The 23,137-nt window shown below is 43.4% G+C and overlaps 1 protein-coding gene across 1 annotated transcript in view; it reads left to right on the forward strand.

Moving 5' to 3' along the window:
• The window catches only part of LOC124606116 (protein gooseberry-neuro-like), a gene marked incomplete at its 3' end in the record, with an annotated part of 141,136 nt that overhangs the window by 110,075 nt on the left and 7,924 nt on the right, over positions 1-23,137 (forward strand). The window contains exons 4-5 of the mRNA XM_047138080.1: positions 4,785-4,981; positions 11,717-11,861. Of these exons, the coding sequence (XP_046994036.1) occupies positions 4,785-4,981; positions 11,717-11,861 (342 nt within the window). The remainder of the gene's footprint in view (positions 1-4,784; positions 4,982-11,716; positions 11,862-23,137) is intronic.

Raw genomic sequence — 23,137 nt, forward strand, 5'->3', positions numbered from 1 at the left:
TGTGTCTTACGTTAAGGTCTACGGTACCTTAGCGATGTAAGAAAGTGAATCTTCTAACATAGTGCAATCAAAAGATACGGCCAATTATATATCATATTTTGACACTAGCAAACTCACTCATCGATACCTACAAAGTACTTCCGTTGACCTAGAATCATCAAATTTTGCGAGAAGCACAGTTTCACATTACAACCAAACGAAAAAATCAGAAAGTTGCTAATTTTTAATTATATCACAAGAAAATTTTTTTGTATCAGACTGCCTGTCCGTCAGTTTATTAAAATCGCTTTTTCTCAGGAACGAGTAAACGTACCAAGTTGAAATTTAGGTCAAATACTAAGGCCTACGGCACCTTAGCGGTTTAATGAACTTTAACTTATAAGTTAATACAATCAAAAGATACGGCTATTTATGTCTCATATTTTGATACTCGCAAACTGAGCCGTCACAACCCACAGGGTACTTTTCGTTGCCCTAGGATCATCAAATTTGGCAAGAACCATGGTTTCACAAAAAACTAAAAGAAATAAATCGATAATTGATCGTTCGTTGCCACATCACATGAAAAATTTTTGTCATTTGTCATCAGACTGACTGTACGTCCGTGGGTCTGTTAAGGTCCCCTTTTCTCTGGAACGGGGAGATGTATCAAGCTTAGATTTATGTCTATGGTTCCTCGGCGGTATAATAAAAAGTTAGCTTCTTAGTCAATGCTATCGAAAGATACGGCCATTTATGTCATATATTTTGATACTCGCAAACTCTCTCATCAAAACCTATAGGGGACCTACCGTTGACCTATAATTATGAAATTTGCTAAGAAGCGAGGTTTCACAGTACAAAAAAATATTTCTTTCGTCATTCGTAATCCGACTTCAAACTTGAAATTACAACATTCTCCAAAGGATTGGAATCGGAATGGATCAAATGTCTATATACGTAACCAAGTTTGTACAGAACCCTCAGACCAAGAGCCCTATACGCACCTGACCAATTTTTTCTGTTCGATAAACTCATCTCTCTGGCTCTCATTCTTGAATTTACAGACTTCCAGGTTGACTAAACTTAAAGTAGAGCCGTGCATGAGAAAATAAAAAAACAGTTACAGAAACATCTGTGTGTCCAAAAAGTAATAACTCAATAGGTACTGCAAATACCCGAAACTGAGAGGGAGAGAGAGAGAGAGAGAGAGAGAGAGAGAGATATGTAAGTGCTATCCTCTATCACATTCCATCCAGTTACACCTCCCCCTGTACTACAAATGGAAAAATTGTTGGCCTACAGGCCTACAATAATGCAGACATATCGTATCCACATTCTATGTGTATTTGCATCTCCGGTTGCGGTCGTCTCTGACGTATTGAACACTTCTATTGGACTCCATCACACAACGTATACTGTAATGCCGTCGCCTCATTTTTCTGCATGTGGCCGGCCATCTAGATGACTGCTCAGCTCGAAGTCCATCTACATTTTCAGATGCTGAAATTTCTTATGTTCCACAAGGCGCCGCCCTGACCGACCAACCAGTAGCACAACGTCCCCCCGCACAGTTCTTTTCCCGTTGTTGAGGTCTGTTGCTGCGAGGCTTGTGAAACGTTTTCTCCAACTTATTGTGTGTGCCACATCAAGTTGTTAGAAACAGCTCCTTCCCGTGATTCCGCCGTGCTCTACGTCTTTTTCCTTACATGTAGACCAATTTGTACAATCGTTACGAAAAAAATCCTGTCTACAGAGGCCTAGGATTTATTGCATTGCCTCATCAATTCTTTTAAAGAACCGCAACGTGGATTGTTTTGACATCGGTTTAAGTTTTCCAGATCGCTGCCCACACCATACATTTGAAACGTTCTGTAGACACTTGGGACCGATACTAGGTGGGAGTTCTGCGCGAAACAGTCTGGAAAGCTACGAGTTTCCAGAGAGTAGCTTCCATCCATAAACTGTCCCCTTGAAAGGGTAATAGAATACTCATCTGCAATTGCCGTAACCTTCTCAATCAACTCAAAACGTTCTTTATCCACAAATTTATTTCGAGAAGAGTATAAACGATAGTCACAGAGACCCAAATGTGATAAACAGGCTGCATGTTGCAACAATTCGTACTTCACAGTCCTCCACTTCTCCACTCCCAAAGCATGTTTCTGTGCACATGTGGTATCCTAATGAAGGCTGACTGGTTTTCTTCTCACGTACTTCCGTTCACTTAACGTAACATTTACCTGTTGTTTTTAAGCTCCTACAAGGTAATTAATAAGAACAATATCTTTCTGCATACCATAAAATGTTGGCTCTGAGACGAAAACTACTTGGTTCTTTTGAAACAAGGCACACTTTCGTCCCATTAATGTGACTACATTTAGTTTCTTGCGCGGAGGATCCATACCTCACCCACAGTAAGAAATATAACTCCGCGATGAAGCCCAGAGGAGCGTGCGGTTCCAACCTGTCGCCGCGTCATCCTTGAATATGCGGCGTAGTTCGAATGTGGTGTGTGGGGTAGGGTACCGATCTTACGGACGGTGTCGGCTTTTTAAACCCTGGAGACGCTGCTTTTATTTCAAGTAAGCTTTTCATTCAAGCTGAGTGTACCGCGTTCAAGATCTCCCACAAAGGAAAAATTCCGGCAGTACTGGGAATTGAAGATAGGGCCTCCGTACGGCAGCCAGTCACGCTTTCCATTCAGCTACGAAGGTGGACCACAGCAACGAAGCGAAAAATTAAATCATTTCCTCCATGGTGAAATCGCTCGGTGCGTCAGCTGCTAAGCTTCCACGGCGGAAAATAAATACTATCTATTTCCTTTTCATTTCTGTACCCTAACAGCTGAATTTATGGTTTCACGTTTAATTCGGAATAGATTTCCATGCGCCAAATCAGTTAATGCAGTATATCAGTAAATGCGAGGCAACTCATCCATTGATAGGTATGAAAACATCTCAATTAAGTGTCGGCATATTGAGAAAGAGATTCCCTAGCAAGTTACAAGGTCCGGACAAAACGAATTAGAATAATCTTTATAATAAATAAAAGTTTTCTGCATAAGTCACCTTTTTATTACAGCACTACGCGTCTCTGTAGTTTATACGGAGCTTTTTAGGTGGAAAATTACGTAGTACCAACCTTGGTCTTAGCGAGAGGCACAAACGCGTTTTTATAGCGGAAGGCCAAATGAAAAACAGATTGTGTTGCATCTTTTGCTGATGATAAAAATATTTTCTATCCAAAACCATTACTACTGCTGTGAAAATATGTTTATGCACATATCTAACATCAAGCATGTAACTGCGTGATTCTCCATCTGAAGGTCAAGATGTGACTCGCTGAAACACATAGTGGTACAACAAATAAATGATTATCATTATCGTGTGCATAAGTTACAACAACAAAATTATTTTACACATTTAACCAAAAAACATATATGTGCAACTGTTTACACTATATAAACATTGAATGGCTCACATTTCACAGCGTCGGAAGGCAGCCGAGCAGAGCGTTTCTCGGATGCTTCATTTAGACTCTTGATACTATCAGGGAAACTTCCGTTAGGGTACTCTTTTACAATGTGTCTCATTGTCTAAATATCACCACAGACACACATACTGTCAGTGCAAAAGCCTCGCTAATGCGTTTTCTATTTCCACAAACCGGATATGTACGGGCTGAATAACAATGGAGTAAGAAAAGAGCCTTGAGGTAACCCAAGCAAATAAATGACTGATGTAGAAAAACTATTTTTTTAAATCATCAATCGAAGGACTCATGATGACATCCTTCATGGACGAACTAATTATTAGTTTATACAGCGTAGCTGAAGGTGCTGGATATTCTTTATTCTTTTTTTTTTTTTTTTTTTTTTTTTTTTTTTTTTTTTTTTAAGAATTCTTGTTGGCTGTGAAGTATCAACCTAACAAATAGATGTACATATGCAGACTGAAGAGACGAATGAAAATTGCTCCAAGGCTGCTCACTACGCAGGCGCACTAACCACTACGCCACCCTGGCACAGTGGTTTTGCACAGGTGCCTGTATTACCCTAGCACGCCTGCCCGTTCAGTCTTATTTCCCATTCACGCTCCAGCTCACTTGGTATTCCCCCTAAACTCGAACAGCGTTGCAGGAGCTCTCCAACTGTATTGGAATGGCACCTCAGCAGTGAAAGAAATGGGGTATCATGCCTCAAACCAGGCATAAGTGGCTTTAATCAAATGAAACTAACTGGTTCTAGACACCTTTCCAAGTCCCAAACACCTATGATATATGTATGCGGACTGAAGTGAGGAATGAAAATTTGTACCAAGGATGGGATTCGACCACAGGTCTCCTATTCACTGGGCAGTTTCACTAATCACCACGCCATCGTGACACAGTAGCTTTTCACAAATTCATGGACTGCCCACCAGGCATCCGCCCTGAATCCAAAATCCCACCCTTGGTCCAAATTTTTATTCGTCGCTTCAGTCTTACTATATACATGGTAGATGTATGAGACTTGAAAGGTTTCTGGAACGATGTAGTTCCATTTGCTTACAAAAACGATCTTACAATATTACGGTATTTCAGTTGTCCACTTGAACAGATGGAACATAACATGACGACTCATCTAGTAATCTGTATGAAAGAAACGGACACTTGGATTTTATTGTTACACCACAGAAACAAGGGTTTTTAAAAAAGCGAAATATCACCAATATGCTGGGCAGAAACATTGCCTGCTCGAGGTGAAACAGAGTGTACTGGGCGGGACAAACGAGTCGCTATCGTGGTGTGACGTGCTGTTGCAGGCAAGACGAGCGACGGCAGCGACTGCGAGTCAGAGCCGGGCATCCCGCTGAAGCGCAAGCAGCGCCGCAGCCGCACCACCTTCACGGCGCAGCAGCTCGACGAGCTGGAGAAGGCGTTCGAGCGCACGCAGTACCCCGACATCTACACCAGGGAGGAGCTGGCCCAGCGCACCAAGCTCACCGAGGCCCGAATTCAGGTAACTGCCCTCTCACTTTACTACCACCACGAAGCGGTTAATACAAATACAGTCAGTTCCACAAAAAAGTAATTTTAAATGAAACGTCCGCTGCGACATCTCTGGTAGTGGTCTGGAATCTGTAAACAATACCCTCTTGCACAGTGTATAGATAAACAGTGTGGGAGTTGAATGTTCTGTTTTGTCGGCTGCAGCTTAAAATGACGGCAAAATATCTGAAGGGTCACGAGGCAGTGTTCCTTGTAAATCATCCAAAGCGACCAAAGCTTTCATATAGTACTGCTGTTAAAATTGATAGAAAGTCAAAGACATTCGTTGCGAAGTGGGCCATACGATATTTAGAGGTTGTAAACGTGCATGATTTACCGGAGAAAGGGCTAAGGTACCAAGCTACACTACTGGCCATTAATATCACTACACCACGAAGATGACGTGCTACAGATGCGAAATTTAACCGACTGGGAGAAGATGCTGTGATATGCAAATGATTAGCTTTTCAGAGCATTCACACAAGGCTGGCAACACCTACAACGTGCTGACATGAGGAAAGTTTCCAACCGATTTCTCAAACACAAACAGCAGTTGACCGGCGTTGCCTGGTGGAACGTTGTTGTGATACCGCGTACCATCACGTTTGCGACTTTGATAAAGGTCGGATTGTAGCCTATCGCGATTGCGGTTCATCGTATCGCGACATTGCTGCTAGCGTTCGTCGAGATCCAATGTCTGTTAGCAGAATATGGAATCGGTGGGTTTAGAAGGGTAATACGGAACGCCGTGCTGGATCCCAACGGCCTCGTATCACTAGCAGTCGAGATGACAGGCATCTTATCCGCATGGCTGTAACGGATCGTTCAGCCACGTCTCGATCCCTGAGTCGACAGATGGCGACGTTTGCAAGACAACTACCATCTGTACGAACAGTTTGACGACGTTTGCAGCAGCATGGACTATCAGCTCGGAGACCACGGCTGCGGTTACCCTTGACGCTGCATCACAGACAGGAGCGCCTGCGATGGTGTACTCGACGACGAACCTGGATGCACGAATGGCAGAACGTCATTTTTTCGGATGAATCCAGGTTCTGTTTACAGCATCATGATGGTCGCATCCGTGTTTGGCGACATGGCGGTGAACGCACATTGGAAGCGTGTATTCGTCATCGGCATACTGGCGTATCACCCGGCGTGATGGTAGGGGGTGCCACTGGTTACACGTTTCGGTCTCCTCTTGTTCGCATGGACGGCACTTGGAACAGTGGACGTGGCTCTACCCGTCATTCGATCCCTGCGAAACCCAACATTTCAGCAGGATAATGCACGACCGCATCTTGCAGGTCCTGTTCGGGCCTTTCTGGATACAGAAAATGTTCGACTGCTGCCCTGGCCAGCACATTCTCCATATCTCTCACCAATTGAAAACATCTGGTCAATGGTGGCAAAGCAACTGGCTCGTCACAATACGCCAGTCACTACTCTTGATGAACTGTGGTATCGTGTTGAAGCTGCATGGGCAGCTGTACCTGTGCACGCCATGCAAGCTCTGTTTGACTCAATGTCCAGGCGTATGAAGGCCGTTATTACATCCAGAGGTGGTTGTTCTGGGTACTGATTTCTCAGCATCTATGCGCCCAAATTGCATGAAAATGTAATCACATGTCAGTTCTAGTATAATATACTTGTCCAATGAATACCCGTTTATAATCTGCATTTATTCTTGGTCCGGCAATTTTAATGGCCAGTAGTGTATAATCGATAATTGCGGCGATTGGATTAACTATTAAATAATTGTGCAATTTGTAATAACATGTATTTTCATGCAAACATATATTTATACTAGTGTCTTTTATTTCATTCAGATAACGGCGTACATCTGTTTGTCGATCTGACTGTATGACGAGATTTCAGTTAAGCACTGGGGATTTCAGAGTAGTCAACTCATGGTTGACATCAAGGATATAGTGTGTAACACCGGCGCTAGTAACCACGGATAGAGCCTCACTTCGGTGAGGAAGAGCGTCCACAAGTTTTTTGAAGTACTCAAAGTTGAGCGTGATTCCAGCTCGAGGTCGGCACTAAGCGCGCATTTACACCAGTCTGGTCACCTTATTACCGACAACCGGAAGACTATGCAGATTCTTCATTTCGAAAGCAAGAGTGATACCCTTAACATTTTAGAAAAAGTAGAGATTTACCGTGCTGTAATAAGATATCCTGGTTCTACCTTGAATTCGCAAGCAGATCTTCGACACAAGGGTGCTTTATTAAATTTTGGCTGTTTAAACAGATAACCATTACTCCTATAGCTATTTTACTATCACAGTTCTTTAGCTTCCTAGGTTAGCCTTTTCCGGATGTCCACTAATATGTTATTATATTTGTGAGAGAGAGAATTTGTTTTAGCAGTCGGGCTTTATTGATATTTTACGTTTTAACTATCCACTTCCAGTATTTTTATAAATTCTATTTTGAAAGACGGAATTTGTATTACGACTCAGGCTTTATCAATACCTTACATTTTAATTACCCTCTTTCGTAATTTTTATAAACGTCACTCAATCTTTTTTATTACGTGTTACAAATTTTTAAGTAGTTTAACACAGATAGAGCCGCGCCCCATCCTTCACGCCTTTTATCGCGATGGCTTTGCTTCCATCGCCACTGACGCCACCTGTAAACATCTTCCGCATTATTATTATTATTATTATTATTTAGTCATCAGCCTTCTGAGTGGTTTGATGCGGCGCGCCATGAGTTCCACTCCTGTGCCAACCTCTTCATCTCAGAGAGCAGCACTTGCAACGTACATCCTCAAATATTTCCCGTATGTATTCCAATTCCAATCTCTGTTTTCCTCTACTGTTTTTACTCTCTGCAGCTCCCTCTAGTACATCGAAGTTATTCTATGATTTCTTAAAAGATGTCCTATCATCCTGTCCCTTCCTCTCAATTTTTCCATATATTTCTTTCCTCGGCGATTCACCAGGGAACCTCCTCATTCCATACCCTATGTGTCCATCTTATTTTCAACATTCGTCTGTAGCTCCATATCTCAAACGCTTCGTTTGTCTTCTTATCCGTTTTCCCACAGTCCGTGTTTCACTACAATGCTGTGCTCAAACCTAAATTCTCATAAATTTCTTCCTGAAATTACCATGTTTTGTACTAGCAGACTTCTCTTGGTCAGGAAGGCCCTTTTTTCCAGAGCTAGTCTGCTTTCTATGTCTTTTCTGCTCCGTCCGTCATGGGTTATTTTGCTCCCTAAGTAGCAGAATTCCTTAACTTCATCTACTTCCTGATGGCCAATCTTGATTTGAAATTTCTTGCCGTTCTCAGTTTTGCTACTTCTCATTACTTTCGTCTTTCTTCGATTTACTCTCAGTTCATTTTCTATACTCAGTAGACTGTCGATTCCATTCAGCAGACGCTGTTAAGCTGTTGAGAAGATCCTGTTAAGCTGATTGTGCGATAATTCTCGCACTTGTCGGCTCTTCCAGTCTTCTGAATTGTGTGGATGATGCGTTTCTGAAAGTCTGATGGTATGCTGTCAGTCTCATACATTCTACACACCAACGTGACTATTCCTTCTGTTTCCACTTCCCCCAAAGCTTTTAGAAATTCGGATGAAATTTTATCCATGCGTTCTGCCTTATTTGATCTTAAGTCTTTCAAAGCTCTTTTAAATGCTGATTCTAATACTAGATCCTCTGCTTCTTCTATATCGGCTCCTGTTTCTTCTTCTATCACGTCGTCAGACAAGTCTACCCCCTCATGGCCTTCAGTGTACTCTTTCTTCCTATCCTCTGTCTCCTCTGCATTTAATAGTGGAATCTCCATTGCACTCTTAATGTTATTGCCATTGCTTTTGATTTCACCGAAGGTTGTTTTGACTTTTCTATATGCTGAGCCGGTCCTTCGACAGCCATTTCTTTTTAGATTTCTTCACATTTTTGATGCTACCACTTCACCTTAGCTTCCCTGCGCTTCCTATTTATTTCTCCCAAGTGACTTGTCTTTCTGTATTCCGGAATTTCCTGAACATTTTTGCACTTCCTTCGTTCGCCGATCAGCTGAAGTCTTTCTTCTGTATCCCATGGCTTCTTCGCAGCTACTTTCCTTGTACCTACGTATTTTTTCCGACTTCTGTGATTGCCCTTGTTATAGATGTCCATTCCTTTTCAACTAACTGCCTATTGAGCCTTATTGCTGTATCTGTAGCCTTAGTACTTCCGCATCCCAGTTCCTCCCATATTGATTCTCCCTTACTGATCTCTTTTACTTCAGCTCACTCATCATCACTACTAAATTGTGATCTGAATTTATATCTGGCCCTGGGTAAACCTTACAATCCAGTATCTGATTTCATCTCTGCGCTTTTATCGCGTCATATTTTTATAACTTGATGTGAATGATCGCGAGTGGCTCTAAGGCAGTTACCTTTCCGCTATGACTGGTTAAATCCAGAAAGTGGCAGTAAATGAAGCTTGTAAGGTAGCCGATACGCAATATTCCCCGACCAGTGATTAATAATCTGCCAAAATGGCAAGTGTGCTGGGAATGTGTAGCCAACTAGTTGTTAGTCGAGGGACTGTCCGCAGAGCACGTCCGTAGCAAAATTCGTCCCATATGCGCTTGGAATTTTATTTCATAGACAGATGTGTTCTGTGGGCTACAGGAATTCAGCAAAGGACAAGAAAAAGTCACAAAGAAGAAGATTCCTCTCCGCACTGGTTATCCAGTGATGGCACATTGTTTCCCGTCTAGGAGTATTTCGCTACCCCCACGACATATCTGTCTTGTGGGTTGCGGCAGTTTAAGGAACGAAATAAGTTCTTTCTATCCCAAGAGGTCACTCAAAAGCGAACGCTGCCACAAAAATTATATGCTGCAGGTTTTCAGAACCTTGTAGAACGATGGGATAAGTGTTTAAGTTTACAGCAGGACATGATGGAAAAGAAAATAAATTTCAGGCTGGTATACACGGCTCTGATGTCTCTACCCTAGTTTACGAGTTATTTATTGACTCACCCTGATAGTAATCCCCGATGATAATCACCTCAGCAACACAACAGAAATATACTTAAACGTAAATAGAAATATTCACATAAAAATATCACTCTCCAATTTGCGCGGCAACTAATAAAATTTATTTCGCATCAGCTTCTCCCAAACACCTCCACCACCTCCAACTAGCTAACGTATCCACGCACAGCTCTGTGGCCTCTTTTTAACGAACAAGTCCACGCTCATTAATCCATAATACCCTCACGTAAAAACGAGGAAAGTGCCTAAGCAAAATTCGATGACCGCACTGGAGAACACAGTTTCGATTTTCTCACTCATCCATGTAGTAATTTTCCTTCACGTAGGATCACTTACTCCTCACTTCAGAATTACACCGTGATAACACCACCTCTGGCTTATAGGGCACACGACCTCTACACCCCACAAGCATTGCTGGCAGATCCTTCGCTTTCCCGGGGCCCAAACAGCTGCACGAAATTATTTATCACACAGAGTATTTCATAGTCTTTGCATCAGACGTCCAGTGGTGATAGATCACTGAATGGCGAACTTTTGCTAGGAACAGAATGTTCATTATGTTTTCCAGCGTCGCTAGGCGTCCTTCACTATTCGCCGGCCCTGGGACATGCAGCTCTGTGAACACTACTGTTGTCAGAATGAGATTTTCACTCTGCAGCGGAGTGTGCGCTGATATGAAACTTCCTGGCAGATTAAAACTGTGTGCCCGACCGAGACTCGAACTCGGGACCTTTGCCTTTCGCGGGAAAGTGCTCTACCATCTGAGCTACCGAAGCATGACTCACGCCCCGTCCTCACAGCTTTACTTCTGCCAGTACCTCGTCTCCTATCTTCCAGACTTAACAGAAGCTGTGAGGACGGGGCGTGAGTCGAGCTTGGGTAGCTCAGTTGGTAGAGCACTTGCCCGCGAAAGGCAAAGGTCCCGAGTTCGAGTCTCGGTCCGGCACACAGTTTTAATCTGCCAGGAAGTTTCATATCAGCGCACACTCCGCTGCAGAGTGAAAATCTCATTCTGGAAACATCCCCCAGGCTGTGGCTAAGCCATGTCTCCGCAATATCCTTTCTTTCAGGGGTGCTAGTTCTGCAAGGTTCGCAGAAGAGCTTCTGTTAAGTTCGGAAGGTAGGAGACGAGGTACTGGCAGAAGTAAAGCTGTGAGGACGGGGCGTGAGTCGTGCTTGGGTAGCTCAGTTGGTAGAGCAGTTGTCCGCAAAAGGCAAAGGTTCCGTGTTCGAGTCTCGGTCCAGCACACAGTTTTAATCTGCCAGGAAGTTTCGCTACTGTTATCATCTTTCACGATGGAATTGTCCACAGCAGTGGCGGCCGGTTGTCATGTAATAATGTACCACAGCACACTGTAAATACGGCGCTACAATTAAGCCATTTCTCTTTGAATCCGAGCCGAAATCGGCCGAAAGTTACGCCGTATCTCTTCGTGCTTGTATGTAAATAAAACTAACGGAACAATGTTTGTAGAGCTCTCTCCGTGACTAGAAACCAGTGTCGAGTGCTGCAACCGTGGTCAGCAATGCTAAGATCAACTCGGCGAAGAGGTGGAGCTGTCTGTTTTCGACTGTGCATGCTCTGATGTGACGTCATCTGTTCCTGCACTATGAGTGAGGACTCCCTCAAGTAGCAGAAGGACTTCAGCGCTAGTGGGTAGGTAGTGATGCCGGTGCTGTGTGTGTGTCGCAGGTGTGGTTCAGCAACCGGCGCGCGCGCCTGCGGAAGCAGCTGTCGAGCAGCGCGGCGGGGTACGCCCTGCCGGCCGGCTACCCCGCGCCGCAGTACCTGCTGCCCCCGGACTCCTTCGCCGCCTCCACCACCGCGCCGCCTCCAGGTACGTCTCTCGTCTGCTTGCCTCTAACTTACGCTTGTGCTGTGGTCCTTGGCTTATAGCTAGCCGCCTCTAATCTTCTTAGAACAAGAAATTTTCACCGCCAGTATTTGGTCGGCTATAGGAAGAGAAGTGGTGGTGTAACGTTCCTGATCGACAGGTTTTGCACCGATATTCTGGATTCAGTACTAAAAGCGTCTCGGGGAGTGACACTTGTTTGTGGTTCGCCGTCGAATGGGGCTCAAAAGGTAAACATCGAGCAGATTGACAGATGTCCACAGGAATGTGTGACAGAAGTGCTCGGGGAACTTAAATGAAAATCCTAGAAAGAAGTTCTCGCGAAACCCTGTAGGGTCAATTTAGAAAACCTTCTGTTGAAGAAGACTGCGAGCATTCTACTCCCACGATTGTATATCTCAAAACAATTGTGGTAAGTACCTATGGGACCAAACTGCTGAGGTTATCGGTGCCTAGGCTTACACACTACTTAATGTAAATTAAACTAACTTATGCTACGGACAACACACACACGCCCATGCCCGAGGAACGACTCGAACTTAAGTTAGTACAATCGCTGTTTCTCTTCATTTAAATATTAGAGATAGACAGCTTCATGCTTAGTCTAATATTTCTGCTTCTCCTTTACAGCACAGTAACTCTCTCCGTCCGTTAGGCGAATATTTTGAAAACAAGACGTGAGCTGACAGCCCAAGCACGTTTCAAAATCGGTTGTGCGTTTATATGGGAGCGAAAATCGATTGTGGAAGTGGAAAACCGGCAGCTAGAAATGGATTTCAGGAATCGATTTTAGAGTGGTTATATAACCAGCCAGAAACGATATTGTGTACATTTACGAAATCCGCTTTGGGAACTCGACGTTAGCTGGCCGATGTGGCTGTGCGGTTCTAGGCGCTTCTGTCTGGAACCGTGTGACCGCTACGGTCGCAGGTTCGAATCCTGCCTCGGACAGGTTAGTTAGGTTAGTCCTTACGTTAGTTAGGTTTAAGTAGTTCTAAGTTCTAGGGGACTGATGACCACAGATGTTAAGTCCCATAGTGCTCAGAGCCATTTGAACCATTTTGAACTCGACGTAAACACAGTGACTGAAACAGTATGAATTATTTTCCGTGTAATAAGCCTCGCCAAATACGTTTCGCTGTGTAAAACCTCCTCCAGTCAGCTTTTAGCTAAACAATCTAGCACGATACTGTCACTGAAGAATAGCACCCGATTGGGTTCTTTTAACTTCAAGTGCTTACAATTTTCTCAACACGATTTTTCAAGAACAACGGTACCTTTCTTCCAGAGACGATCTTTGGAATGGTCGTCAATGGAAGAGAGGTACCGTTGTTCTTGAAAAATGATGTTGACAAAATCCTTTATCAAGAACAATGGTACCTTTCTTCATTACTGGATGCACGTTATGAGAATCCTACCAACAAATCTGAGTCATCTGCTCGCTATCTACCGATTTCACTTGTTCACCCAATTTTGAATCACTTCGTAATGCACCCGCAAGGTATTTAAGCGAAGTTTTAGGTTTAACTTCGTTATGGTTATCATCTTCCACTTATTTATTTTATAAACTCAGCTGCCATTCAGAAGGTCAACAGCTTCGTTCTAACTAATCAACGAGTTAAATGTTAGTACAACTGCCAGATATACACCTTGAGGCTACATAGACGTTTAACACATCGACAAAATTACGACTAGAGCGACACTAGTCTAAAAAAATATTTTTTCATACAGCAGCCATGGTGTTTCCACCGTGCAGAACCCTCTCTAACCTCCGTGTCGTGGCGTTCGATTCGTAGCAGTTTGAATCCTCATGATGAAATAAATTTTCGTCAGTATTGTTAGGTCTCATGAAGAGGAGAAACGGTGGCGTGCCATTCATAATCACCAGACTTTACGCTGGTGTCTTCACCGTAGTGTCTTGTGAAATGAAACTAATGTGACGCCGTGGACGCTGACCTCAGACTCTTCCTTGTTGCTATGATAGAAGCATACTGTACGCTGGTAACAGGTTTGATCCTTCTGTTATCTCTTAGTCACCAGGAAATCAAACTTACGACGAATATGTAGAGACCATTGAAAATGTATGCAGGAGGGGACTCGCACCCGCATTCCCTGCTTTTTGCGAGCAGTCACCTTAACCATTGCACTATTTGAGCGCTGCTCTGCGACGAACTAAAAAATTTAGCCTCGCTGACGTTGGCATCAGGTTCTCACTCTGCTTCTGCATACCTGAACGATTTTTACTGAGATCATTTCATGTTATTTCGTATTTCCGATCTATTCAATTCATATCAGTGCATTTATAACTACGTAGGCTTCCACGACCAGAGTGACTTGACGTAAAAGTTTCCTGGGTATTGTACTGCATCATAACGTATAACACTATACTGGAGAAACCAACGTTTTGGCCGCGGTTACAGTGTCCTTCTTCCAGGTGTAGGCAACCCAGATGAAGGCCACTGTAATCGTGACCGGAACGTTGGTTTCTCCAGTCTATTTTTTTTTTTTTTTACATTATGACGCGGTGCCACACTCAGAAAACCTTAATGTCAATGAATTTTGTTCAACACAAATATACCACTAAATTTCTAACGTACTGCTTGCCGTCATCAACACTAAACAGGTATACGTATGATATACCTCTCAAACTTCGCGAAGGTGAGCTGGCATTGCGCGCGCTGAAGGAAAGCCTTTCCGTTTAAGTTGTTGACAAACCCCTTGGTTGTCTTCCAGGCACTGCGGAGAGAATTTGAAATTAACGTAACCATTACTGCTGCATTTTCAGGCCATAATATTTTCCATGAAAATTTTTTCCTGTACCAGGAGAACGAACAGGGTATAGTCAAGTAGAGTGTCACCGAACAAGCGTGCGTTGGCGCCCTCGAGCTAAAGCGGTAGATTTAGTCCAGGTGATCAAGGCAATTTTTCCCACTAATACTGTAAGACCTTCTTCTTCTTTCTACTCACTATCAGGCATAGCATCCTTTTACGGCATATCCATCTTTTTACTGATCTTCTTACATCTCTCCTACCTCTGAGCCTGGACTCCACATGAGGAAACCAGGCTTTAATGATAGAGGAGTAACACATCCCGAAAAAATCTTGGTCCAGCTGGCTCGCTTGTTAGTAGCTAATAAGGATCTCGTGCGAGGGTTACAGGTGAATACATCTACATCTACACATACATCTACATCTACATCTACATGGATATTCTGCAAATCACATTTAAGTGCCTGGCAGAGGGTTCATCGAACCACCTTCACAATTCTCTATTATTCCAATCTCGTATAGCGTGCGGGAAGAATGAACACCTATATCTTTCCGTACGTGCTCTGATTTCCCTTATTTTATCTTTGTGATCGTTCCTCCCTATGTACGTCGGTGTCAACAAAATATTTTCGCATTCGAAGGAGAAAGTTGGTGATTGGAGTTTCGTGAGAAGATTCCATCTCAACGAAAAACGCCTTTCTTATAATGATGTCCATCCCAAATCCTGTATCATTTCTGTGACACTCTCTCCCATGTTTCGCGATAATACAAAACGTGCTGCCTTTCTTTGAACTTTTTCGATGTACCCAGTCAGTCCTATACGGTAAGGATCCCACACCGCGCAACAGTATCCTGAAAGAGGACGGACAAGTGTAGTGTAGGCAGTCTCCTTAGTAGGTCTGTTACATTTTCTAAGTGTCCTGCCAATGAAACGCAGTCTTTGGTTAGCCTTCCCCACAACATTTTCTGTGTGTTCCTCCAATTTAAATTGTTCGTAAATGAAATACCTAGGTATTTAGTTGAATTTACGGCTTTTAGATTAGACTGATTTATCGTGTAACCGAATTTTAACGCGTTCCTTTTAGCACTCATGTGGATGACCCCACACATTTCGTTATTTAAGGTCCACTGCCACTTTTCACACCATTCTGATATTTCTTCTAAATCGTTTTGCAGTTTGCTTTGATCTTCTGATGACTTTATTACTCGATAAACGACAGCGTCATCTGCAAACAACCGAAGACGGCTGCTCAAATTGTCTCCCAAATCGTTTGTATAGATACGGAACCAAAATATGTTCAAATGTGTGTGAAGTCTTATGGGACTTAACTGCTAAGGTCATCAGTCCCTAAACTTACACACTACTTAACCTAAATTATTCTAAGAACAAACATACACACCCATGCCGGAGGGAGGACTCGAACCTCGGCCGGGACCAGCCGCACAGTCTATGACTGCAGCGCCCTAGACCGCTCGGCTAATCCCGCGCGGCTAGATAAGGAACAGCAAAAGGCCTATAATAATACCTTGGAGAGCGCCAGAAATCACTTCTGTTTCACTCGATGACTTTCCGTCAATTACAACGAACTGTGACCTCTCTGACAAGAAATCACAGATCCAGTCACATAACTGAGACGATGTTCCATAAGCACGCAATTTCACTACGAGCCGCTTGTGTGGTACACCGTCAAAAGCCTTCCGGAAATCCAGAAATACGGAATCGATCTTAAATCTCTTGTCAATAGCACTCAACACTTCATGTGAATAAAGAGCTAGTTGTGTTTCACAGGAACGATGTTTTCTAAACCCGTGTTGACTGTATGTCAATAGACCCTTTTCTTCGAGGTAATTCATTACGTTCAAACACAATATATGTTCTAAAATCCTGCTGCACATCGACGTTAACGATATGGGCCTGTAATTTAGTGGATTACTCCTACTACCTTTCTTGAATGTTGGTGTGACCTGTGTAACTTTCCAGTCTTTGGGTACGGATCTTTCGTTGAGCGAACGGTTGTATATGTTGTTAAGTATGGAGCTAATGCATCAGCATACTCCGAAAGGAACCTAATTGGTATACAGTCTGGACCAGAAGACTTACTTTTATTAAGTGATTTAAGTTGCTTCACTACTCCGAGGATATTTACTTCTACGTTACTCATGTTGGCAGCTGTTCTCGACTCGAATTCTGGAATATTTACTTCGTCTTCTTTTGTGAAGGCATTTCGGAAGACTGGGTTTAGTAACTCTGCTTTGGCACCACTGTCTTCGATAGTATCTCCATTGTTATCGCGCAGAGAAGGCATTGATTGTTTCATGCCGCTAACATACTTCACATACGTCCAGAATACAGTCAAGAGTTTTGAAGGCGCAAGACGACTATGCGTCCTAACCGTGATGAACTACCTTCTTCTGCTGCCTTGCAGTATGATAAGGAACTTGCAAAGGCCCAACAGAAAGTATAAGACTGGTCTGGAAGCGGAAATGTGGTAGCCCCACAGCCAGACTTGCGACCTTTTGGTTAGCAACCAGTTGCTATGAGCCTATGCTTTGCTTTCAGGCCTCAGAGTAGGAAGAACAGGATAGATTTTCATAGTGACAGCTATGGTAAGAAAAAGGATAAGAGCTGGAAAAGAATGGAATCCTGTTTGGTACAGGGAATGTGGAAGCACTTAAACTGTAAGTATGGACGGTGTTATCACTCGTGTCCTGGAGAGGAATATTTTTAACGATTCTGTTAGAGACTTCAGCCTGCAAATATGTCCTCATTGATGGACACTCATACGGAAAGGAATCTAATTGTTTTATGGAAGGAAATATTTCAGCGTTCTTCTAGTGTCTTAGGTGGTTCCAAATAAATTCAGACGAGGTACAGCTGAAGAAAATGCACTGTAAAAATACGTTTAAAAGAAAATTTGTATTTCTTATGAAAATCTGCTTACGAAATTTCGAAGTCAAGTCAAATTAATTTGATTGTTTCTCACACATGTTTTGGTATTGTATGTAGTGGCAGGGATCATATGGAAAGTTGCAGCTAGTTACCTGGTCACGGTTTCTAGGAGGGCAGTTTAGGGGGAGGGGTTCAGCTATTACTAACACTAAACTCAGCCAGGCTTGCTGTTCGGTTCTCAGTCACGAGTAGATGTAGCGTGACGTGGCTACGGGTTCCCCCGATATTTAATTAAGCGCCGGCAGTGGGAGTGCTGGTGATTTATCGCCGAGCAGGCCATCTGGCTCGGAGCCCGCCACCTGGTCCGATGGCCGCCGCTCGCCGTCCTCAGGAGCCACGCCACGCTTACACAACTCGGCTATCGCCAGCTCGCGGCTCTCTGGTAATGGCTCCACAGGAAACACACTCCGGCGAAAACGGCCGTACCACTAACTGGGATTTCATGGCAGACTGAAGTACGAACTGTACCGCCAGTGTGATACAAAACACACTCGATTTCCATAATCACTCTCCGAGGAAATTCTTTCCCTTCTATTTTATTACAAACCTCTATCTGGTGGTAACGCAAAATTTTTATTAAGACAAAATACAGAATAGTCTGAACCGACTGAATTCTTATGGCACAACAAATTGTTACACTGAAGTGACACAAGTCGTGGGATACCTCTTAATATCGTGTAGGAGATCCTTTGACCGACGTAGTGCGGCAGTTCGATGTAGCATGGACTCGTCATACTTGGTCAGAAGATGGTGATTATGAAAATATTCCTAATGGGTAACGTCAGTGAGCAAGGTATTTGCACGCTCCTGTGTAGTACGCCCGGGTGTACTGCGTGAGCAAGGTCGTGCCTGCCGGAATGAGCCGAGTCCGCCTGCAGCACGTGAAAGCTGACAGGCGAGCGCACTCTAATCTGCCGAAACGGTATCCTGCTGTTTAACCACAGGCTGGCAGCCTAGTGTGCCGCTTACGGGGAACAGAAAACCACGCAGCAGACGTCGGCCGTGCATTCCGCGCCCGGTAATTTGCCAATGGGTGACGCAAACCTCAGCCGGCACGGCGTGGGACGGGACGCTAAACGATTCCGCGTCGAGACCGCAGCCACAGTAGCTGTGCGACTGCCTCGTCCCACTGAACAGGCGCCGACGTAGTTGTAGAGGTGGCGTCTCTGTACTCAGCCCGCCGTGCTATGAGTCAGCGACGCCGACTAAATTCATCGTCCCCACTCTAATAACACCAATTCCCCAGTCCAGCAGCTCCCGAAAGAAATGTTCCACGTCCCTTATAGACTCTAACTGCTTGTATTAACACTGAAAGTGAGTCTGCGACGCTCTAAACTGGCTAGAGAGCATCACTGTGCCTTCGTAAATGAACCATCTGTGTAGAACAGCTAGTAATTAAAATATCAACATGCAGCTACCAAAATCTTTATTTTGCATTCCTGCTTCGCAGTATTACAGCAGAATTCTCTATCAATACAATTAATTTTGTGTTGTACTACTACTGTACAAACGCCGTTTCTGAGAATTGTCCCATAGTCTATCATTAAAAAGAGCACATGCACATCGATAAACGCCACATCATGATCGAGGTATGCAGAGTGATTCAGCTGACACAAACAATATCGTTTTATGCACACCGCAATTGCATATCCGCCCTTCAGAAACCACGTGCGAGATTTTCATATTCCCTCGCTCGCTACGGACAAACTATGAGTCCTACAAAAAAAATGAGCGGAACCTTTTCTAAGAAATTTAATTTAGTTAAATTTTATATTGGGATACGCTGTCGATGGAGGCCGTAATCTTACTCAAGAAAAACGCACAGAAGTGACTTTCAAACAAACGCCCACACTCAAACTCAGCCCCCACCTATCAGGATTTCTAGTGTGTTGTTCCCTCGTATCACTGCACAAAAATTTTCCAATGCACGAATTATTTCCCACATTTGCACTTCTTGGTTTTTGTTGACTGGCCTTATTACGCCAACGGCTTAGTCGAGCACTTAAATATTGTAAAACTGACGTTTGTAAAAACTTAACCTAACAGTTTTGTGAATTTTAACAGCATAAAATAAACAATTACATAATTGTATTCGTCGGGTCTTCTGACTAAGAAACTACTGTGTTAGTAAGGGTTAAGTCTGAATCGAATTGCCACGTAATTAATTTTTACGTAACGTTTACACAATTCGTTTTTCTTCCATTATCTCCATGAGCTCGTTTAAATTAACAATGTTAATGAAATAGCTGGCCAACGGCCTTGCCGCAGTGGTAACACCAGTTCCCGTCAGATCACCTAAGTTAAGCGCTGTCGGGCTGGGCCAGCAATTGGATAGGTGACCATCCGGTCTGCCGAGCGCTGTTAGTAAACGGGGTGCACTCAGCCCTTTTGAGGCAAACTGAGGAGCTACTTGTTTGAGAAGTAGCGGCTCCAGTCTCGTAAACTGACATACGGCCGGGAGAGCGGTGTGCTGACAACATGCCCTCCATATTCGCATCCAGTGACGTCTGTGGGCTGAGGATGATACGGCGGCCGGTCGGTTCCGTTTGGCCTTCATGGCCTGTTCAGGCGGAGTAAGAAAGTAGCTGACTATGCAGGTGACGTAATAGCCCAATCAGTGGAGACGAAAAAGGGTCGAATTAGGGAATAGTTTGGGTAGCCGGAAATTTTTGTATAGTGGTGGGAAGGAGTGTCTCGAAAAACAAACTGGAAATCCTAACTGGTGAAAGTGTGGGGGTTGATGTGCGTTTGAAGGTCACTTTTGTACGTTTTCCTTGGATAATTCGAAAACCGGAGCTTCCAGCGAAAATACTCCCCACTACAAAATTGAACTACATTAAATTTCCTTCAGTAAAAGCGATGTTCACTTCTTCTTTAGGAATAATAGTTTGCGCGTAGCAATCGATAGAATAAGAAAAACTTGCGCGCGGTTTTTGAAGGCCAGATGTTATATTGCGGGGTGCATAAAACGACATCGGTAGAGGGAGCTGACTCACACCATACTTAAGAAAGGATGTAAAATGACCAAACACTGGTGGCCGATCTATAATTCTGAAGATAGAACACAAATTAATGACGACGACATCTTGCCTTTGTGGTGGACAAAAGGCAACTTTATTACGGTCCTTGAACTGTGCTCTGATATTTTTCAGCAAAATCTAAAGTTAATTGACAGTGGTCTGTCAGTTACGTGTTCTTGCGCTACGCTGCTCAGCCCTAAGCAAACGAGCAGTAGAAGTAGTTTGAGCAGTGGAGGACAAAAATGGTACTGAACTTACTTCTTAGGTACACAAATTTGCAACACCAATGTCGCTCCTTTTGCATCAGGCCTCCTAAATGACATTTTCCGACGGATAACAAACCAGGCTTGTAATAAACTCATCGTTCGCTGCCACTTCTCCACAGTACAAAGTGAAAAAACAGCTGCGCACTGATATACCATGAAAATAGCCTTAGTAATGCGAGCAGTCTAGTTTCTTCTGAGTCTCTGTAGTACATAAAAGGGAACTAGGATCCATTCATCTGTTAATGAAAGTCTTAAAGAAAACTGACCTCTTTAACTGGTGCGGCTTATCCAAAATTATACCGTGATACCTATTGTATGCAGATGAAGGGAGCGCAGACAATTGGTCGATCTACATGTTCACCTAGTACGACCTAAATGTGGTTTCGGGTTGATACTCTGCAACAAATTTTATCTATAGTATCGATGTTCTCACATAAGGTTTCCGGAGGTCTGTGTAAGTTGTGCATTGGCAAATATGCAACAGACACTCGATGATATAACGACGCTTGTGAGGACTGCACACCCTTTTCAACGTATCAGAAGCCCCATTTCCACATAGTGCGAGTATGACACTGGTGGTGTTCCATATAGTGCTACTTGTCATGTGTTAGTGAAAGTGTGAACATCCCCTGCAGCTAACTCAAAATGTGTGAAAGATGGATCTCGATGGAGCTATCGAATTTTTCATTGTGCAAGATACATCATTCGTTTAGTTAGTTGAGGGAAACACTCGAAATATGACGAACAGTTAATGACAGGACTGAGGGCAAACAAGCAGTAGTTCTTCCCACGATCAATTCGTAAATGAAATGGGAGGAAATTTTAGCGCTTGATACAGCAAAAATGTCCTCGACCTCGAATTTTAAAATAATTTTCATAATATGTGTTTGTGTAGACAGCACAATGAACATTCCACTTTCAAAAAAAGGAAGATTAGGGTTTTTCGACATAAATGGAGCAGAAGATCGAATTGGGGAAGGAAAGAATGTTCACAGTGCCCTTTTCAAAGGAAACAACTCGGAATTTGCAGTAAGCTATTGAGGGAAACAACGGAAATTTGAAATCTGGTTGGCCGAACATCCTCCCGGATGCGAGTCATGAGTCTTAACCACTTCGCGACCTTGCTCTGTGCCTGAGCTTCTAACTGATGCGTTAATTACGAACTACGGAACGAAGCCTTTTTTTCGATCAACACTGTACTATTTAGCGCAAGTTGACAACGGCCGGGCAGCAGTGTGCAAATCCACGACCCTCCGTACCACATCCAGTGACGTCATTGGCAGAGGATGACTGTGGTATCGCACGGAGATCGCTTTGCCATACCAAATTTGGCAACGCGAATCGATACCACAGGCTTTAGCGAAGGCTCGCTGCAGTCCGCAACGAGGTATTATAGAGCTCCTGGAAATCACACCTCGCCTCCCAGCATAGCAGCGACCTCACGTTGAGGTCAATATAGTGTTGAGCATGCCATAGCTCCCCCACTTCGTAACTTGATCTGAAGCATTCAGCATCATCTTCTAGAACGGGTCATCAAAGTTTGTTTGTTAGTACCTCAAGAGAACAGTTAGTTAATTAGTGCATCAAGTGGTGCTTTGCTAGTCTATTACAGTTGTAAATTATTCTGTACTCCTGTGGCAAAGAAGTGTACCAAAGTTAAGTAGATCTTTTAGTCATTTATGTAATAAAGTTAACTGATATTTCATACGTCCTGGTATGATGAACATTCTTCTAGAACAAGCGAAGAACACACAAACATGACCGCATGAAATGAGTTTCGCCTGGTCGCACCAATGATACAGCCTGACACGGCGTATGGACAAATTAAGTTATTGTAAATACTACAGTAATAGTATTTTCAAGAACTACGCTAGTATAGACAAGACCAGCGTAAGGGACTGAATGCCTCGTGCTCAACAAATCGTTGCGCTCCGAAATATTTTGACCAGTCCTAGAATTTAATCGTTCACTTTGGTTCTGGTTTTGGCTAAAAAATTTCGGCATTTCATGAGTAACACAGTAGTACACGAAAGGGTATATCTGGTTCTGTTTGAAATATTTCATATGTGAACAATCTGGTTTTATAATTCCTGTTGATTTCAATGTGGGTATATCGTGAAACATTATTGTGTTAAAAACGTGACTTTTTTGCCTTTTATTTCATTAATTAATTATTTTTCGATAGAGGTTTCGGCTTATAAGCGCACTGTATAGGCCATTGAAAGTTACGCTAGATAATAGAGTCCTAGGTCGCAC

Source organism: Schistocerca americana, chromosome 3, assembly GCF_021461395.2.
Source record: "Schistocerca americana isolate TAMUIC-IGC-003095 chromosome 3, iqSchAmer2.1, whole genome shotgun sequence".
Lineage (NCBI taxonomy): Eukaryota > Metazoa > Arthropoda > Insecta > Orthoptera > Acrididae > Schistocerca > Schistocerca americana.